We start from the raw sequence: 17884 nt of genomic DNA, 5'->3' as shown, positions 1-17884 counted from the left end.
GGCTAAAACCCCTCTATAGGGGAAAACCCAGACAAACTCTTCCACTAGCAAATTCAAATTGAGATAGACCAAGAGCTTAGACCAAAAGACCTTCCTCCTCCACCAAGTCAGCCCTCAAATTGTTCTTTCAAACTTCAAAGATCAACTGCAACTAGACTGCATCAATATTGCATCAACACTGCATCAAAGACATAATTTCAGCCCTATTGCTTCAGAACTTCGGCCCAGCTTCAAGCCTACAATTTCAGCCCTCCTGCAACTTCAAAATTTCGATCTTGCAACTAATTTAGAAATTTCGGCCACCAGCTTCAGTCAAGAAACCCTAGCAGACTTCACACATGTGAGAGAGATGCCCAGAAAACTTCGATTTTCTTCTTTCTTTGATTAGGTCTTCTTCTCCTGCACTTCGCTCTCCTTTTTCATCCTCTTTCTCTATGAAGATCGAACTTGAGTGAGTGTGTCTCCAAATGAATCGAGCTCCCTCTATTTATACTGCTTCCATGAGGTCAAATTCCCTTGATGAGGCCGATTTGTCCTTCTTTGAGGCCGACTTGGTGGACGAGGTCTAAATGACCTAATTTACAATAATCATAAAAATATTTCTTGACTCAAGAAGCCCAAGAAGGGACAAGGACAAGGACTCTTGACATAAACCCTAGAAGCCTACAATGGAGGCTTTGACCTATTAACCATTGACCCAAGCAGATTTTTCTACCTCAAAGATAAGCTGGGAATAGTACAAAACACCTTCCTCTCTAAGAGGGAGTGTTGAACGGAGATAGAGAGCAAGGATTTTGTCTAGTCTATGATGCCTAGACTAGCAGTTGGACCCACAAACTTCCACTTTAGTAGTTTTTTGTTTATTTCCTATGTATTAATTTGGGAAAAAAATATTTTTTCCATATGCTACAAGCTATGTTTTGTTAAGGCTTGCTCTCCATACATCACCTACAGCCTCCACTCGATAGCCTTTGCAATCCTATCTTTAGGGAAACCCCCCTTGAGTTGGAGAAGAACCAACCTAAGTAGACAAAGATATATTGAGGTGACAGTGCATAGCCTTCCTAAGTTGCACAAAACTAACACCTTTGTGATTGGTGTTGATTTGTGGTAGCATCAGATGTGATCTAGCCATGAAAATTGGTGGAGAGGCTAAGGCACATAAGATCTCCAAAACCCAGAAATCGTTTTGGGAAATTCCATCTGGTTGGAGAGATATTAAAATAATTAATATTTTTAATGGAGATCCTAAGTCTAAACTTAGGAAAATCAAAATATTAATGGGTATTAATATAAAACTGGGTGAGAAGGTTCTAAATGACGAGGATCAAGCCAAATATAATCTTCTCTGTTGATTAGAGACTTAATCTCGGTCGAAGACTCAACAGGAAAAGTATAACAAGAGGCTTGAGGGTCAGTTGGAGATACACCAGCAGATACTCAGTTTCTCAAGGAAAATCGATTCTCAAAGAGAAGGAGATTGATTTCAGAGGGAGGGTTGCAGGGTGGAGGAAGAGGGGGGATTCGCAGCAGTCAGGGAGCTCAGAAGAAGAGACGCAGGGACTCTGAGAAACAGCGCAGAGGGAGACGCAGGGATGACGCAGAGAGGGACCAGAGCTGCACAGAGCCACGTGGAATGACGCAAGGCTGACGCAGTAGAGAAAGGAAGCTGTCCAGGGTGTCAGAAAGTCTTGGAGAAAAGTCTCAGGTGTTTTCTCTTGGTGTCTACGTAAAAAAATTTGTAAAAGCAATTGTTGCTGAAGATTAATAAAACCCTCCTTTGCTGCACTGGTTTTCCCGCATTGGGTTTTTCCGAGGACAATTGTCCAAAAATAACTGTGTTGATGTGATTGATTTTTGTGCATACATTTGTTTCTGTATAATGGTGTGATATCTGCAGTAGAATTTATTTTAATATTTACTAAAGGAATTTCATAAATAGCTTATTGAGAATAATAAGTAGGTGAAATAAATCAGTTGCTGCAATAATAGAATTTCTGTTTAGAAATTTTCACATGGTATCAGAGCAATGATTCGGCGACAGGAAGGGAAAATCAATTATGGGTCAAGAGCATGATGCAGAAGCATCCACTCAAGGAGACTTGTGCAAATTTTCAGAAGAATGCACAAGAGACAAAAATTACGATTATTCTATGTTGGCTTCCATATTGGAAGAAGAAGTTGTTTGTGTAGCAAGCTTTGCCTCCTCAGAGGTTTGGTATATAGATAGTGGAGCTTCCTGACATATGATAGGAATCTGAGAATGTTTTTCAGATTATTAGGAAGAAAGAATGAATTTTCAAATCACCATGGGCAAAGTGTACTCCAGTAGGGAAAGGTACTATAGTTTTTCAAACAGAAACAAGAGAGCGGTTCCGAGCTACCAATGTGCTACATGTGCCAGGACTGGGGATGAACTTACTTTCCATATCTCAACTTCAAAACAAGGGCTATGACGTTTTCTTCAATAAGGAGAAATTATACATCAAACACCTAAGTTGGAAAAAGAAGGTCCAGATCGGAATTAGAAGTAACAAGTTGTACATGTTGCAGCTAGAATCACCAATGGCACTCATAGGCAGTAATGGAGACAAGGATTTAAATGAACTATGGCACAAAAGGATGGGACATTTACACCATGGGGCTCTGAGAATTCTCAAAAAAATTGTAACAGGAGTTCCAGATCTTAGTACTGAATGAGATGATGTATGTAGAGGGTGTGCTCTAGGCAAGTATGCCAAAGCAACATTTCCAAGAAGTAACAATAGGGCCAAGAGTGTACTAGGATTGATACACTCAGACATCTGCGGACCGATGTCCACAAAAGCTCTTAGTGGTGCCGAATACTTCGTCACCTTCATCGATGACCATTCCAGGAAGACTTGGATCTACTTTCTGAAAACCAAAGATGAGGTTTTCGGTCGATTCAAAGAGTTCAAGGCTCTAGTGGAGAATCTGACATGAAAGAAGATAAAAGTGTTGCGCTCAGACAATGGTGGAGAGTATGTTGACAAGGACTTCACCGATTTTTGCGTTAGGGAAAGCATCAAAAGGGACTGGACAGCTCCCTACAATCAGGAGCAGAATGGAGTAGCATAAATGAAGAATAGGACTATTGTGGAAGTTGTTGATTTGTGGTAGCATCAGATGTGCTCTAGCCTTGAAAATTGGTAGAGAGGCCAAGGCAATTAAGATCTCCAAAACCCAGAAATTGTTTTGGGAAATTCCATCCAGTTGGAGAGATATTAAAATAATTAATATTTTTAATAGATTTCCTGAGTCTAAACTTAAGAAAATTAAAATATTAATGGGTATTAATATAAAACTGGGTGAGAAGGTTCTAAATGAAGAGGATCGAGCCAAATCTAATCTTAGTCGTTGATTAGGGACTTAATCTCAGCCGTTGAAGACTCAACAGGAAAAGTTTCTAAGGAGGCTTGAGGGTCAGTTGGAGACACACCAGCAGATGCTTAGTATCTCAAGGAAAATCAATTATCAAAGAGAAGGAGATTGATTTCAGAGGGAGAGTTACAAGGTGGAGGAAGAGAGGGGATTAGCAGCAGTCAAGGAGCTCAAAGGAAGTGACACAGGGACTCTGAGAGACAGTGCAGAGGGAGACACAGATCAGAGAGGCGTAGGGATGACATAGAGAGGGACCAAAGCTGCGCAGAGCCACGCAGAATGACGTAGGGCTAACGTAGTAGAGAAAGGAAGCTCTCCAGGGTGTCAGAAAGTCACAAAGAAAAGTCTCAGGTGTTTTCTCCCAGTGTCAATGTAAATTTTTCTGTAAAAGCAATTGTTGTTGAAGATTAATAAAACCCTCCTCTGCTGCACCGTTTTCCCACATTGGGTTTTTCAGGGGACAATTGTCCAAAAATAACTTTGTTGATGTGATTGATTCTTGTGCATATATTTGTTTATGTATAATGGTGTGATATCTGCAGTAGAATTTATTTTAATATTTACTTAAGGGATTTCATAAATAACTTATTGAGAATAATAAGTAGGTGAAATAAATCAGTTGTTTCAATAATAGAATTTCTATTTAGAAATTTTCACATGGTATCAGAGCAAAGATTTGGTGACAGGAAGGGAAAATCAATTATGGGTCAAGAGCATGATGCAAAAGCATCCACTCAAGGAGACTCATGCAGATTTTCAGAAGAATGCACAAGAGACAGAAATTACGATTATTCTATGTTGGCTTCCAGAAGAAGTTACTTACGTAGCAAGCTCTGCCTCCTCAGAGGTTTGGTATATAGATAGTGGAGCTTCCTAGCATATGACCGAAATCCAATAATGTTTTTCAGATTATCAGGAAGAAAAAATGAATTTTCAGATCACCATGGGGAATAAGGCAAAGTGTAAAAATAGGGAAAGGTACTATAGTTTTTCAAACAAAAACAGGAGAGCAGTTCTGAGCTACCAATGTGTTGCATGTGCCAGGACCGGGGATGAACTTACTTTCAGTATCTCAACTTCAAAACAAGGGCTATGATGTTTTCTTCATTAAGGAGAAAGTATACGTCAAACAACCAAGTTGGAAAAAGAAGGTTCAGATCAGAATCAGAAGTAACAGGTTGTACAGGTTGTAGCTAGAATCACCAATGGCAGTAATAGGCAGTAATGGAGACAAGGATTTCAATGAACTATGGCATAGAAGGATGGGGCATTTGCACCATGGAGCTCTGAGAATTCTCAGAAAAACTGTAACAGGAATTCCAGATCTTAGTACTGAACGAGATGATGTAAGCAGAGGATGTGCTCTAGGCAAGTATGCCAAAGCAGCATTTCCAAGAAGTAACAATAGGGCCAAGAATGTACTAGGATTGATACACTCAGACATTTGCGATCCGATGTCCACAAAAGCTCTTAGTGGTGCCGAATACTTCAGCACCTTCATCGAAGACCATTCCAGGAAGACTTGGATCTACTTTTTGAAAACCAAAGATGAGTTTTTCGGTCGATTCAAAGAGCTCAAGGCTCTAGTGGAGAATCTGACAGGAAAGAAGATAAAAGTGTTGCACTCAGACAATGGTGGAGAGTATGTTGACAAGGACTTCACCGATTTTTGTGCTAAGGAGGGCATCAGAAGAGAGTGGACAGCTCCCTACAATCCGGAGTAGAATGAAGTAGCAGAAAGGAAGAACAGGACTATTGTGGAAGCGGCTAGGGCAATGATGTGTGATCAGGATATGCCAAAATTCCTGTGGGCAGAAGCATGCAGAACGACAATCTATGTCCAGAATAGAACTCCTCATAGGGCATTGGGCAAGATTACTGCAGAGAAGGTCTTCACTGGGAAGACCCCTGAAGTTAGTCATTTCAGGATATTTGGGAGTTTAGCATATTGCCATATACTCGAGGAGAAGAGGAAGAAGTTAGATCAAACCGCAGAGAAATGATATCTTGTGTGATATAGCGAGAATGCTAAGGCATATAGAGTCTATCTTCCAGGGAGCAGGAAGGTAGTAGTTCGGCGAGATGTAAAGTTCATGGAGGATAGAGCTTTCAGAAAATCTCGAGAAATGCCTTCCGAGGAGCAGTGAAAAGATGAGCCGTTGGTCAAACCACTTCAACCAGCGGAAGCTAGTACCAGAAATTCTCCTTCAGAACAAGAGGAATCACAGGAAGAGGAAGAGCTGACAGATGTGCTTACTACCAGAGGAAGAACGAGCCGAGAACTCCGACAGATTCTACGGGATGCAGAAGAATTCATTGGTGCACCCAGGAACAGTAAAAGGGAGCAAAGACAACCAGACAGATACCAGGCCTTAGTAGCTCAGGTTGGGGAACCCTCCAGTTTTCAGGAGGTCGTTCAACATCAAGTATGGGTGGATGCGATGGTGGAGGAATACAACTCTATAATGGTGAATGATGTCTGGGAAGTGGTGCCTAGGCCTCAGGATAGATCAATGGTAGGTTCGAGATGGATCTACAAGATCAAATATGTTGCAGACGACAGTGTGGAGAAATACAAAGCCAGGTTTGTGGCAAACGGGTATGCTCAGAAGAAAGGAATAGACTACGAAAAGACCTTCGCCCTAGTAGCCAGGTATACAGCTATTAGAACCGTGATATCCTTGCACCACAGATGGGGTGGGAGGTTCATCAGATGGATGTCAAGACAACATTCTTGAACGGGGTAATAGAAGAGGAAGTATACATTGAACAGCTAGAAGGTTTTGAGACACATGAGAAGAAATCTCATGTATGCAGAATCCAGATTACAGAATCCAAATTAAAGAAAGTCGTGTATGAGCTTAAACAGGCACCTAGAGCATGGTATGGACGAATTGATGGCCACTTGCAAAAGATGGGGTTCGTCAAGAGTGATGCAAATCCCAATCTCTACTATATAGTTGTAGAGAATGAGCCTCTAGTCCTAGTATTATATGTGGATGATCTCTTCCTGACATGATCATCCAGGCTCATCAAGGACTGCAAGAAGAATCTAGCCACATAATTCGACATGAAGGATTTGGGACAGATGCATTATTTCCTGGGGTTGGAAGTTTGGCAGCAGAAGGGTGAGATCTTCCTTGTACAAGGGAGATATGCTACAGAAATCCTGAAGAGATTCAGGATGCGGGACTATAGGCCTATGGCTACTCCAATGATCACCAACTAGAAGAAAATTGATGCATCAAAAGATAAATATGTTGATCCCACCTTGTACATACAGCTTATAGGATCCCTAATGTATATGGTCAACACCAGGCCAGACATTTGTTACGCTGTCAACACCCTCAGTCAGCTCATGGTGGAACCTAAGAGGGCGCATTGGGCAGCATCGAAACATGTTCTCAGGTATATACAAGGAACAATCGAGCATGGACTATTGTATACCAAAGGCAATGACATCAAGCTAAGTGGGTTCACCGACGCAAATTGGGCTGGAAGTTCAGTAGATCGGAAAAGTACCACTGGGTACTGTTTCAACATTGGATCGGGGATGACTTCCTGGTGCAGTAGGAAACAGAAATCCGTAGCTCTGAGCTCAACTGAAGCAGAATATATGGCTGCTAGCACAGCTTCGTGCGAAGCCATATGGCTTAGAAAATTGCTTGTGAACCTATTCAGTAGAAGGATGGATGCGACCAGGATCATGTGTGATAATCAGAGTTGCATCAAGCTCTCTGAGAATCCAGTATTTCATGATCGGTCGAAGCACATTGATATCAAGTGTCACTTTGTCAGAGACTGTGTCCAACGAGGAGCAGTACAGTTGAGCTACACTCCTATAGGAGAACAGGTGGCGAACATCCTCACCAAGGCCCTAGGAAGAACAAAGTTCATTTATTTCAAGGAGAAGATGGAGATGGTAAAAAAATCATTTCAGTAGCAAAAATGGATAAGTGTCAGATGTTGCAGTGCAGCCGTTAGAACTTAGCAGTGCTATGGGCAGCATGGGCAACATATGGAGAGGGAGCTGCAGTACAGATGTAGCAATGGCAGTGGCAGTGTCATGGGCAGTAGTACAGAAAGCAGCAATGCAAATGGTGTAAGGCATCAGGCCAAGCATCAGCACAAGTACCGGTGCAGAAGGATCAATGTGATGTTTCAGCGATGGAGCATTACTAGAGCAAATTCCTCACTAAGAGGGAGTGTTGATTTGTGGTAACATCGGATGTGATCTAGCCATGAAAATTGGTGGAGAGGTTAAGGCACATAAGATCTCCAAAACCCATAAATCGTTTTGGGAAATTCCATCCAATTGGAGAAATATTAAAATAAATAATATTTTTAATGGAGTTCCTAAGTCTAAACTTAGAAAAATTAAAATATTAATGGGTATTAATATAAAACTGAGTGAGAAAGTTCTAAATGATGAAGATCAAGCCAAATCTAATCTTAGTCGTTGATTAGAGACTTAATCTCAGCCGTTGATGACTCAATAGGAAAAGTATAAGAGAAGGCTTGAGGGTCAATTGGAGATACACCAGCAGATACTCAGTTTCTCAAGGAAAATCGATTCTCAAAGAGGAGATCGATTTCAAAGGAAGAGGGGGGATTAGCAGCAATCAGGGAGCTCAGAAGAAGTGACGTAGGGACTCTGAGAGATAGCACAGAGGGAGACGCAAATCAGAGAGACGCAGAGATGACGCAGAGAGGGACCAGAGTTGCACAGAGGGACAATTGTCCAAAAATAACTGTGTTGATGTGATTGATTCTTGTGAATATATTTGTTTCTGTATAATGGTGTAATATTTGCAGTAGAATTTATTTTAATATTTACTTAAGGGATTTCATAAATAACTTATTGAGAATAATAAATCAATTGCTGTAGTAATAGAATTTCTGTTTAGAAATTTCACAATTGGGATTTTACACTTTTTGTAGGTGCTAGATTTTGTTGTAACAAAACTTATTAATTGGTTCCATTTCGACTGAAAACAGCGAAGCAGCGCTGTTTGTATAGGATGTTTTGGTAAATAGTATAGGTTTCAAGGCACTTATGTCTTGACCTGCAGTTGCATCACCATCAAATATAACTCATTTCCCCAAAAAACAAATTCCCACCCTTGCAAAGCACCCAAAAGTTGTATAAATTTTGTTAAGAAATAATAAATTTTCAGATTAACAGTAAGAGAAAGTTGTACTTTAAGGAGAAAATTTTGAGAATAATAACAAACCTTCAAAACCAGAAGACAGATCAAATTGAGAATCCTTACACAGTGATGCCTGAATAAGGTTGTCTGCATTGGTCCTCAAATATTGCAACATTCCTTGTAAATTCTCTTCAAGAAGTTTGATACAGTTTCCATCCAAAATTCCAGAGAAGCAACTCTTCGTTTTGGGATTATTAAAAAGAAAACCTGCACAGCAAGCATCAGAAACAGTGTGTGAATAGGTTCTATGTGCATCCAAGACGCTGACAGAATCCACCTCTGATATAAATTCACATTCCATGATTAGTATCTGACTCAACCACTCTTCATGATTTTCAATCACAATGCTCTAAGACAAAACCTGAAGCAGTCTGAAGGAGAAAATTTTGAGAATAATAACAGACCTTCAAAACCAAAAGCCAGATGAAATTGAGAATCTTTACACAGTAATGCCTGAATAAGGTTGTCTGCATTGATCCTCAAGTATTGCAACATCCCTTGTAAATTCTCTTCAATAAGTTTGACACGGTTTACATTCAAAATTCCAGAGAAGTGACTCTTGGTTATGGAATTATTAAAAAGAGAACCTGCACAGCAAACATCAGAAACAGTGTGTGAATAGATTCTGTGTATCCAGGATGCTGACAGAATCCACCTCTGAAATAAATTCATATTCCATGATTAGTATCTGACTCAACCACTCTTCATGATTTTCAACCACAATGTTAGAAGACGAGCCCTGAAGCAGTTCTGAAGAAAAGCCCCATAAGTCTACAATATTACTATATTCATGCTGACACATAACCGACAGACAAGTGTCTAAGGACATCTTGAATCTCAAAATGTTCATCATCTATAATGTCACACTCATTTTGTGCATGTTCTACTGTAGACTGCCCGTATATATAGGTTTAATATCTAACTCAACCACTCACACTTGGGGTTAATATTAGACATATTATCAGAACATATGAATGAAGGAAAATGTTGCTTATGGTGCAATTCCCTTGCCAAGTATAAAACACCAATGGCACTCATACCAGTGCAAGGTGCAAAGCAAAATCCAATTTTGGCCAGACCCTTATGAAGTGATGAACTTAACAAATTTGATGACTTGCCTTGAAAAGCATCTGAAAACTCCTCTTGTCCTGTCTGAGTCGAATTATGAACAACATTCATGAAGCTTGTTTCACTAGATGTCGTGTAATCCTTGGCAGAGATATCTGCACAGGAAAGATGCTCCTCTCCTGACATCTGATGTCCAAAGGAACCTGTTGTCAACCCAGATTTACACACCACATTCCTTTTATTATCTTTGATTTCCGATTCAGATAAAGATATTTTATCCCTTCCATTATTATCATTCACTTTGCTGCATCCTATACCAGAATTTTGGTATTTAATATCCCCCCTGGTTCTTGCAAAAGGGGATTCCTTGAGAGAAGCAAGGGATCGGTTGTTTCGAGCAATCTGACTAAATGGCAAAAGTGGAAAAATTCCTCTTTCCTTTACTTTTTCACAAGGACCAACAGGTTCCATATAAATTAAATTTTGTTCAGCATAATTCCCCTTAATATTTTCCGCACATTTTTGCAAGCAGAATCTTCTACGCAATGACTCATCCTCCATTGAGTTTATTGTGATTTTGTCTAGATTTAAAGCTGACAGATTGCTGTCTGACCTCCAACCAAAATCGATGCAAGCAAGAAGACCATTATTCCATATTGAATCTACTCCATTATTACCATTTAGCTGTCCATAATCTTGAATACAACAATGTTCTAATCGTGGAACTTGATACCCTGTCATCCAAACATTCAAATCAGATTTGCATAAAGTTGGCCCAGAATCATATACAGAACAAACATAAACATTACCTTTCAATTGCTGAAGGGTGGCTGAATTTCCAAAGTTGAGCTTTGTTGCTCCCTCCGGCGGCACTATTGCTTTGTCTGTCTTTGAAGCTAATGATAATTCCAGCCCAGTATCTTTATCAATATTTTCTATGAACGATAAGTCTGTGCTTTCATCATGTCCTTCAGCATTCGAGGTAGTAGAAACTTTCACTTTCCCATGCTGAATAGCACCGTCAACATTGGAACAAAATGTTTCTCTTTGACCAGATTCAGATGGAAATGGTGTCATTTGACTTGGCAGTGCTCTAATACCTTCCTGACCATCAAATTCTTCCATACCAACAAGCATCTCAATTGATTCCTCACCTGATTCAAAGCATCCTGTGAGCAACTTTGGAATGTTGTAGAATGGTTCACCTGTTGTTAATTTCCACCTATCATTCCCTGGATTCACACACTCACTACATGGAGTTAAATAGTCATCCTTCATTTCCTCACTTTCTTTACGACAATCTTCAATTAATGTTGCTGAACTTGACGTTCTCTCCCCTTGTTTGCATTTGATATCAATCATTTTAAAGCGATTGCATTTGTTTTCATCAGGCCATTTTGCACTATTATCAAGGGATAATTTACTTGAAACTGGTGGAATAGCATGCTTGGCCTTTCCAATATCACTTGCTTTTATGTGGCTTGATAGAGCTGAGGAATCCAACTTAGTAACCTTTTTACTACCACCTACCGATTGTGAATGAGCTTGAGCTTCTGTACTTGTGCCATTGACTCTAGGCAATGTTGAAAATTTCCTGTTAGAATCATTTATTATACCCATTGAAGCAAATTGCTTTTCACCCATTGATTGACCATCAGATTCCACCTTTAATTGTGAGCAGATTTGGTTTTGATAACCAAACTCCGTTCTTGACATATCATTTAGTAATTGGGATCCAGGCTTAGAAGTTATACCTTCAGAAGATGGATGAACGAAATCTCTAACTCTACAAGATGGGATGCTTCCATCACCAGGTGAGGCTGCTTTCCTGCCTGAGAAAGACTGCATTCCACCCCGCTGTTCAGAGTTATCCGATGATAGTGAACTTGTTGTATTTCTCAATGAAACACTTGTCCTCTCAGCCTTCAATTGACACTCAGAGTCCATTATAGACTGTAAACTTTTGATATCGTTATTATCATGCCAATAAGAATCAGGGTTAAGAGGCCAGAAGAGAGGCTCCTGATTGCTGTTGTCCACAATATCTTTACTTGCATTGGAGTTCAAATAGCCAAATTCTGCACCCATCTGTGTGATAGAGTCTTCCAAGGAGAAATTCAAGCTTGTTTCTTCTTCGTAGTCCAGATGCTTAAGAGGAAGTTTGCCAATAAGAGTAGAGGGGTTATAGTGCATTAATGAGACATCTGAAGTGAAGCCCTCAAATCCACAAGCAGCTGAAGCAACAAGCTGGTGAGCAATTTTATTTGCTTCACTCTCAAAACTATCAGAATTCATTCCATTTGAACTGTTTCCGAGGTCCATCTCTTCCAAATCAAGTGTCAAGATTGAAGATGATATGCTATCACAATCTTGATGCCGCAGAGAGTAGTGTTTCTCGGAAGATGATATGCTATCACAATCTTGATGCCGCAGAGAGTAGAGTTTCTCGGAAGATGATATGCTAGCACAATCTTGATGCTGCAAGGAATAGTGTTTCTCAGAAGATGATATGCTATCACAATCTTGATGTTGCAGAGAATAGTGTTTCTCCCCTAGGTAGCTACTCAACTCATTTTGTAGTGCTGAAGAACTCTCAGAAGAACTATATGTGGACCATTTACCATCTGAGGTACTCTCCTCGGAAGTGCATGTGAAACATTTATCATCTGAGACACTTTCCTCTGAAGTCACCTGCCAAATCTTGGTCTGAAACGGATCCTGGTAAACATTGACAGGATAATTATATTGTCTGGGACTGAACTGGAGAGGGAATATTGCATCCATCTTGACGTACTCTCCGAGTATCTCATGTTCTTTTGTAACCTCATCCTGTAGTGTATTCTTAATTGGCAATCTCTCAAATAGATCAATGTGTTCATACATAGTCTCTGCTTTCTTCTCGACCACATTTGGACACAAATCCGCAGTTGATTCATTGAGAACGAGCGATGCCTCTTCAATTGGACTCAACTTGGATCCATCAAACGTCTGAACTCCTTTAAAAGTAGGCGCGGTTTCTGATTTGTCCGGTGCAAAAACCCACTTAGTGATGATCCCTTTTTCAGGTGAGAGACCCTCAGGAAGCAAATTCAACTCTATTAATGCCTGCTCATACGCTCTGTCTGTGACAAGATCAGAATCAATATCAACTGAATCAATTGATGAAATTGGATCATGGGAACATTTTACTTTACTATTGAGTTGCTTGACTCTCTGATCTGTCTTGGACAAAATGGTTCCAGCTGAAGGATTCTTCACCAATGGGGGCCTTTTAGAAGCTTTATTTTTCGGAGAAGGTGAATTCTCCGTTGGACGATAAGCTGTAGATTTCGCATCTGATCTAGTCAAGACGTTTTTCTTTGCTAAAAAATTTGGGGATGATCTACCTCTATGAGCTTGCATATTCTTGTTTCGAACCGACATATCGATATCGTCCAGAGATTTGGACTTCCTGTTGCTACATAGAACACCGGTGTTCTCCGACCTACATGAACTTCCACCTCTGTGAATTTGACTCACGTTCATGTTTCTAGACATAGCCACGGAGTTATGTCCCGCGGGGTTTTTCCTGTCATTTTCCCTCATACCTGCATTCTCTGCCTTATGCTTATTTATTTCTGGAGCTACATCAGAAGACCTAAACGCGATTGTAGGGGACGCACTGGAAACGCTCTTCACAGAGCTTCCCTTCCTCGAAGAAGCCATAACCCGAACCTTTCGAACACAAAATACTGTTAAAAACCTGTGATTTACAGAGAACACACAGCTATTCATCCATATCGAACAAAATCACACTTTCAAATATCTAATTGTAGCAAGACTCAAATTACATTTACAACTAAAAAAAAAAAAAACATCCACATTAGGCAAGAATCGAACAGGAGACCGAGATTTTCCTTCAGTTATACATAGCATGGCTCAAAAACTTCGGAAAAAAAAGGGCGGTGAGGTGAAATTATTTTCCCGTATCAGAGGGATGTATTTACTCCATCAGGCTATCATTGACTCGCAACAAATTACAGTTATGGCCAGAACCACATTTTCCGCATTTAACATTTCTATTAACAGACAAGGAAGCTCAAAATACCAATACGACGAACAAACGGGATGTATTTAGAGAATTCAATTACACGGAAAATTACAACTTAAATGCCTCGAATTAAACCCTTGAAAAGGGCAATGCACTCACAAAAACCGTCAAAAATACAATCAAGAAAACAATTTGCAGCCCTCTCCGTTCAAAATCTATCGTTACTCGCCTGAAAAGCTTCCAGTGCGGACGAATTTCACGAAGTATTTGAAATAGATTCATCCCTAGCACCCGCAATCATCGTGCCGACTGAAAACTTGGAAAATTGCTCTACTAGAACCAGTCGTTATGGATTCGGCTGACTGTCTGTAGAAAAGGCATGGTAGTGGCACAAAGTAGGGCCAGGGGAAGCCGAAGTTATGTCGTTAAAGCTAAATTGAAATCAAAATCGGCGTCTGAAACATCTGCTGCTTCTTCTTCTTCTTCTTATGGGAGCCGCCATGACCAGGGTAAACGGAAGCTCGATCAAATCTCTCTACTTTGTGAGGCGATTTCCGTGGCGACTTCGTCTTCTTCTGCCGCGGTCTGCATCTCTCGTTTTTGGCCCCTTCTTCTTCCCATTCTTTGCCATGCACGGAACGATTCCTCAACCGTCCGATGCGCCAGATGAACGGTTCGAATTCAGTCCAAACAAGACGCAGTGTGTATTTACTACTGGCGTCGTGGTCATTCCGAAGAGAATGGAATTTTTCCCGGCAAAAAAGTAATATTTTAAATCGTTTAGAATATAACGCAGCTACATTCTCGGACCAATAACTGAACAACATATTTGCAGATTTTTCCGTAGATGCCACCGACACACACAGACTTTGGCTGTGTTGGCTCACGCGGACGTGGACGTCGTCATACTTTTCCACCTTTTATTTTATCAAAAATTATGTGATAACAACACGTCTTTAAAAGATACACTAATAATAATTGGAAAAATAAATGAAAATAGCATCCAATTCATCGGCGTGTTCTTAATAAACGTTAATGTAGGTAAAAGGTTTTATTTTGCGAAATTTAATATTTATGATTTATTTTATCAGAAATTATGTGATAACAACAATTCTTTATAAAGATACATTAATAATATTTTATTTTATTTTTTTTTGTATATAACCCTCCTTTAAAAAATACATTAATATTAATCTAAAATATATAGGAAAAATAAATGAAAAATAGCAGAGTGTCATTAATGAACGTTAATGTAGGTAAAACGCTTTATTTTGTGAAATTTAATTGATCTATGATTTTGTTGTTTTTTAATGTGGTGATATAATTTTGTTATGAGATTTTTTAAATGTATTTTTGAATGGTAACATTTTAAATTTAAATTTTTTATATTTAGAATATTATTGATTTATTTTAAATACCGATTTAATATGAGTTGAGAGGGATTCAATTTTTTCACTTGTAAAAATTTTTATGAGCAGCAGTGGAGACAAATTGAGAAAATTCAAAAGCGTTTGATTATAAACAAATTTAAGATTAAAAGTTCAGTTCCTTATGATATCTTGTTAAGTGAAACAGGGACTGCTCCTATTGAAGCAATTGCTATAGTGCAAGTCAATAGGTATTTAAAAAAAAATTGAGCAAATGGAAGAGGGTAGATGGCCTAAGGTTGTCTTTAATGATAGATTGTGCAAGAACAAAAAAACTTGGATGCAGCAAAATAACAAATGGTTTAGTAAATGGGGTATTTGCTTGAACGCGTGTCCCATAAACAGCAAAGAAATAAAAGCTTTTGTTATGGAAAATTCCACAAACGTACTTGGGATAAGGAGCTAGGAAGAAAGAAAAATTATTATATTGAAGTGTTTAATCCCACTCATAATCATCAACCAAAAGCATACATAGAGGCCAATATCTCTTGAAGAGCCAAAATTCTTATTGCTCACTTAAGGGCTAATTCTCATCAGCTCCGATGTGAAACAGGGCGTGGAAAAGGCCAAAGGAAGTGTGGGAGGAAAGTGTATGCATTTTTTGTTCTTCCAGAAAAGTGGAAATAGAAAAACATTTCATTTTAGAATGTGAGACCTTCAAAGACAACAGGGGAAGTTATGCAGATATGCTGGCAGCTAGCTCTTAGGATAATCTATTTAGCGAGGGGTTATGCAGATTTGCCGGTAGCTAGCTCTTGGGATAATCTATATAGCGAGGGGTTTGTCGAGAAGCTCAGAGCATTTATTTTGAAGCTTCGCGGAAAAAAGCCGAATACATCAAGCAGATGAAGAAGCAATCTGTCGCATAGGCTATCTTTAGCCTCGTGGACGTTAAAATAATTTCTTTCTTTCTTTCTTTAAATGTTTTGTATAGTTATTTTTTTATTTTTTATTTTAAATATTTTGGTTGATAAGAGCAAAATTTCAACTTTGATGACAGACGACAACGTTACTCATCATACTAGGTTGTAACTTTGATGACGGAGGGACAACGTTACTCATCATACTAGGTTGTAACTTTGATGATGGAGGGACAACGTTACTCATCATACTAGGTTGTAACTTTGATGACGGAGGGACAGGGTTACACATCATACTAGATTGTAGAATGAGCCTCTCCCCTAAATAATATAAATTTAACAATAATGAGATGAATCATGTTAGATGTGTCTACAAAATATTAATAATGTTAGTAATCCTAAAGACAATCTCATTATCATTATGGATCACAAAAATCTAAAATCTAACAAATTTAATAACTCAAAATTTTAAATTTAATAATATTTTTTAGATTTCAAGTAAAACTTATAAAAATATATATTTAAAAGAAAGAAAAACATAAATATATGTAATAACCTTTTACTAAATTTCAAGTAAAATTTATAAAAATATATATTTAAAAGAAAAAACTTTTAAATTAGATTTTTTTTACTAACTTATAATAAGGAAACCACTTTACTTAAATTATCAAAAATACATATAATTATAATTATGATGATGATTAATGTTTATTAAGATTTTTATATTGTTGTTGGAGATTTCAAGAGTAGAACTGTGTAATCTTTGAGATTCATCCAAATGGTAACTCCATCCATCATCATGGACCAAAAGAGCCTTTCCAAATCATCATAATTGAAAAAAAAACATATTTTACATCACATATTTGAGGTATATAGTAATTTTACATGATAATAAATGTTGAGTGAATAACTAAAATGATAACACATAATATGAGTGGGACATTAAAGATGTAATTCTTTTAAACCTAAGAAATAAATATTTAACCTTCAAGATTTATATTTTTAAATATCTAATTATTTTATTGTTACTTTTATAAATAATTGTGTTGAGAGATAAAACTTGGTTTTTAATAAATGGCTCCTACATGTGGATGTTTTGTTGCAGTGGCTAGGGTTCGACCCTAGTCAACTGCCTCTCCTCCTTCCGACCTGCTAATCCCATCTGATGGAGATTTCCTCGTTTAATGCAATTTGAACCATTTTATAATTGTTTCTAGTTTCAACTCTCATGTGTTCTCAATTGTAGGGTGTTCGTCCTCCTCTGTCTCACCCCTTATGGATGGTTCATATCTTTATATGGCCCCCTTCGTGTGAGGTCTTAAAACTTATGGCAAGCAGGCGATACAATGAAGAGGGGGGAGGCGATACAATGGGGAGGGGGGGGGGGGGGGGGGGGGGTGGTGGTGTGGGGGGGGTCGCCCCTCCGTGCAATGAAGAAAAGGCCTTTCGCACCTTGATATCGAATCTCAAGTTTAACCCTAGGTCAAAGGAGGTGCAACAAAAAATTGTTAAAAAAGGTGGTAAATATTCCTTCCATTGTGCATCCTCAAAGTTTTCAAAGGACTTTACTAACCTTTTCAGACAGACAGGGGGGGTGTCACCCCTCCTTGCAATGAAGAAAAGGCCTTTCGCGCCTTGATATCGAATCTCAAGTCTAACCCCAGGGCGAAGGAGGTGCAACAAAAAATCGTTAAAAAGGTGGTAAATATTCCTTCCGTTATGCATCCTCAAAGCTTTCAAAGGACTTTACTAACCTTTTCTGACAGAGCACTAGTTGGGAAGTTCATGGGCATGTGGCCCTCTCCCAAATCAATGGAGTAGTGTGTTGATAAAACTTGGAAGCAAATGATGAAAGGAAACATGACGGCTTATGCAATGGGTAACAGA

General features: G+C 38.9%; 1 protein-coding gene across 6 annotated transcripts in view; it reads right to left on the bottom strand.

The window, feature by feature from the left end:
* LOC149153778 (uncharacterized) overlaps positions 1–14479 on the bottom strand; it is a 186286-nt gene extending 171807 nt beyond the window's left edge. For 2 of the 6 annotated variants that reach the window (XR_016262688.1, XM_089440127.1), the window contains exons 1-5: positions 13940–14477; positions 10490–13422; positions 9731–10414; positions 9017–9199; positions 8637–8819 (exon numbers count right to left, since the gene is read on the bottom strand). Coding sequence is in view for 5 of the 6 variants with exons in the window: in XM_089440127.1 (XP_089296253.1) it covers positions 8637–8819; positions 9017–9199; positions 9731–10414; positions 10490–13422; positions 13940–13992 (4036 nt within the window). In the remaining variant the exon portion in view is untranslated. Of the gene's footprint in view, positions 1–8636; positions 8820–9016; positions 9200–9730; positions 10415–10489; positions 13423–13939 lie in introns of all 6 variants that reach the window. The other 4 variants (XM_089440130.1, XM_089440131.1, XM_089440129.1 and 1 more) reach the window with 4 other exon arrangements.
* Positions 14480–17884: the final 3405 nt, after the last annotated feature.

The sequence above is a fragment of the Pinus tabuliformis genome, chromosome 9 (genome assembly GCF_031772625.1).
Source record: "Pinus tabuliformis cultivar Carrire ecotype Pingquan chromosome 9, CPIR1, whole genome shotgun sequence".
Lineage (NCBI taxonomy): Eukaryota > Viridiplantae > Streptophyta > Pinopsida > Pinales > Pinaceae > Pinus > Pinus tabuliformis.
Note: the sequence above shows the minus strand (reverse complement) of the source record. Positions and strands in the feature narration are given on the sequence as shown.